The following is a 3416-nucleotide window of genomic DNA, read 5'->3' on the forward strand; positions in this document are numbered from 1 at the left end:
TCCCAAATCCAAGGGTTGGGCGCCCGCACGCGCACGGGCGCGCACACACACACACTGGGCACCAGAGGGGAGGGAGCAAAGAGGGGCAAGGTGGCACCGACTCTAAGTTTAGCTCCAAGGGCTTGTCGGGCTGACTGCAGTAGGGAAGCTGATATGCTCCGGGCGGGAGTCAGAGCCAGGCTCCAAGTTAGAGCTGAGAGGCAGGAAGTGGGCGAGGCAGCAGGGCCAGACCCCTCCTGGGGGGCAGACCCTGGGGGCCACGGAGGCAGGGCTGGGCCAACCAACGCCCCTGGGCCCAGAGACAAAGGAAAGATTTCAGCTCCCTCTCCCTAGGCAACCTGCCTACTTCCTGCCCGCCCCCAGGAGCCCTGCTGAGACAGAGGCATGCCCCCAGAGGCTCCGGGTGTTCAGCAAAACCAGCTTTGCCAAGTCCACACAGTGAGCCGGCCTCCTCTCGCAGGCCAGGGAATGGGTGCGTTGGCTCGGCCAGCCCACGGCTTACGCGGAGACCGCTACACTCTCAGCAAGAGGTGGGAGCCTCTGGGCCCAGGGTCCACCTTTCACACTGATCCTAGCACCAGGGCGGGGAGAGGGGGGCTTCGGGATACCCCCAGGGGCCTGCATCTCCGGAAAAAAAATCCCATCACCCAGTCTGGCTCAAAACCTAGGGCGCCTCTCTGCTCCTCCCCTTTTTTCCATCCTCTTCTGAGGGGTCTGAGCACCGTCTCCTTCATTGTGTTCTCATTACACAAGCCCTCGATAAATACACACCAAGGGAAAGAGGGTTGTGCCACATGGCGCCCGCACAAGTGATAATTAAACACAGATCACAGCAATTAAGCAAATCAGGGAACAAGGGGGGGTGGGCAGGGCAGACATGTTACCAGTGACAAGCCCACGAGGGGGCTGGCACCCACATGAACCTCGGCGCAGTAATTCAACCTTGGAAACGGCTTCTCCATTGCAGAGAGGGGTATCTCGGGGTGTTGTGAGAAGCCTGTAGTCTCGGTCAGCGAATCTGAGTCTGCCGTGGGGGGCGGGGGGGGGGCTGGGAGCTTGCAGGGGGCTGTGAGGGCCCCTGGGAGCTCACTGCTTCGTGCCCAGTCTCTGAGGTGCCCCCCAGCCTCTATCCCTACATGCCTCGCCCCTTCTTAAGTTCAAGAGCACAATCCTGCTGACCTTCCCTCTCACCAGACTTGAGTCAACTGGGAGGCAGTTGGGCTGCCACAGCCCAAGGAACCTGGATTCTGTCCCACTTGACCATCACTTGGCCATGTTGGGCGAGTCACCTTCCCTCTCTGGACCCTGACCTCCTCATCCTCAGGGGAACTCTGTGATGTGGTTTCCAAACTTCCACCAGCTCGACGCTGCCAGGGAGCCTGTCCAGTTGGCTGTCCAGCTGCCTCTGCAGCTCCCCTACCGGGGACAAGGGTGGCGTCTGTGTCCCGAGCTCAAAGCAGTGTCCCCGAGAGGGCTGCGCAGGGTCCAAGAAGAGACCATGGTGGTCCTCTCTCTGCAAAGCAGAGGGCCAGGCCGGGCCAGTCTGGGGCCTGCCACGCTCCCTCGGCAAATCGGTAAATCGCACTTTCTCCTGGACTCCCAGAAGGCGGCTCAGGGAGTCGTCCAAACCGGCTCCTACGGCTCCAGCTCGAACCTAGTCCATCTGCACAGTGAACAGTCCCTGGAGGAAGGGGGGGGGTTCCCCCTGGAGAAAAGTACCAAAGACGCAGCCCACCGCCCTCCCCCAGGGTGTCGAGTGTGGTTTCCCACAGCAGACCGCCCCCGGGACTATTACGATGGCCGGCACACCGGCCTCCCACACCCGACCTGGCAGTGGGCGGAATTGACTGTAGGAGTCTGAACTCCCCAGCGACCCGCACCTCTGCCACGGCCACCGTGGGAACCGGGGCTAATCGGAGCCGGGATGGGGGCGGGGGGGGGGCAGTGCGCAGCGCGCCCTGATGGAGCCGGAGCCCCACGCCCCGCAGAGGCCAAGCTCATTAGGGTCACTGTGAAAACAGCGCACCCCTGGGGCCAAAGGGACCAGAGCAAACAGCCGTGTCTCTCGCCAGCGGTAGGGACGTAAGTAAATCAGTGGCTCCCGAGCGGAGCTACTCTACCCGCCGCTACTTGCGCCAACGGGGCAGGTCTGCAGGCGGTTCCCTTTCATCCGCACGGACAGCCGCGGCCGCCCTTGCAGGCTACGCTCTCGCTGTTTCTAGCACAAATGCCTACATCATGTACCTAGCCCGAGGAGAGAGGCCAAATCTGACAAATATAAACAGGAAGGCGTGCAGGTGCCAGAGCCGAGTCGGCTTACAGTGAGATCCAGCTACGATTTACGAGGGGATTATGTTCCGGACTACTATCATTCTCTGATGCCTCCGAGTTCGCCACTCAAAACTATCGTGTACCTATTAATAGATATTAACACTCTCTCCCTCCCGGGTCCTCTGGCTGTGTCTCCTCAGTCTTCATCCCCATCCCCAAAGAAGAGCCGGAGAGCAGGTGAAACGGGCCCTCCCTGGGGTTCCCCTTCGTAAGGAGGGAGCAAAGATCTTTCCTAAAAGGGGGCTCGGACGGTTCTCCAAGTCCCTCCAACCCTCCCGGCCCCGAGTGTGGAGCTGCGGAGAAGACAGCGGGCTCTGAGGCGATAGAGGGAGGGGAGACCAGCGGGAAAGCGCCGGGAGGAAGGGGAGCCCTCTGGCCGCCCCCGCGCACCCCCTCCGCTCCCTCCAAGTGGCGGATCCCCGATGCCTGGGCAACAAGCTTCCAAGTTGCCAACAGCTTTGGGCAGAGGAGAAACCGCATCCCGGCAGGCACAGGTGCAGCCCGCCGTGGCATCCCCTCCGCCCGGGGCCCAGACCCCTCCCCCCAAGCCAGCCTAAACCTCAGAACTCGGGACACCCCTGCCGCAGCCCCAAGATGCAGCTCCGGAAGCCTGGAGCTGAGGACGCCGGAGACAGCAAAGAACTCATCACGGGGCTGGCGGTCGGCCGCTGGGGCGGGGGACACGCACGGTCCCCGGAGAGCACAGCCGTGCGCTCCTCCCGCGCCGCACTCCGAGCCCACCCGGCCCCGGCACTTCTCTCCCGAGTGTCCCCTCCCCTGGGGGGAGAGGGTGGGGAACGGGGAGACGGGATCGAGCTGGGGCCGCCTTACCCAACAGCCCAGTGCCCAGCCGTCCCGCCGGGGCTGCGCCTCGGCCCCCGGGCCCCGACATCGTTCTGCGGTCTCCGGAGCGCGCCGGGGCGCGGGGACGGGCTGCAAGGCGCCGCCGCGAGCTCCGCTAGGCAAAGTTAGCGGGGAGCGCGCAGGAGCAGGGGGAGGGAGAGGAGGGCCGGCCGCCGGGGCGGCGCCGAGGGCACCGCGAGGGGGAGGAGCCGGGGGCGGAGCCGGAGACGCGCAGGAGGAGC

At 64.1% G+C, this 3416-nt stretch overlaps 1 protein-coding gene across 1 annotated transcript in view; it reads right to left on the reverse strand.

The window, feature by feature from the left end:
- SCN4B (sodium voltage-gated channel beta subunit 4) overlaps window positions 1–3323 on the reverse strand; it is an 11820-nt gene extending 8497 nt beyond the window's left edge. The window contains exon 1 of the mRNA XM_029915138.1: window positions 3163–3323. Coding sequence (XP_029770998.1) covers window positions 3163–3223 — 61 coding nt within the window. The 5' untranslated portion in view covers window positions 3224–3323. The remainder of the gene's footprint in view (window positions 1–3162) is intronic.
- Between the last annotated feature and the right edge of the window lie 93 nt (window positions 3324–3416).

The sequence above is a fragment of the Suricata suricatta genome, chromosome 11 (assembly GCF_006229205.1).
Source record: "Suricata suricatta isolate VVHF042 chromosome 11, meerkat_22Aug2017_6uvM2_HiC, whole genome shotgun sequence".
NCBI lineage: Eukaryota > Metazoa > Chordata > Mammalia > Carnivora > Herpestidae > Suricata > Suricata suricatta.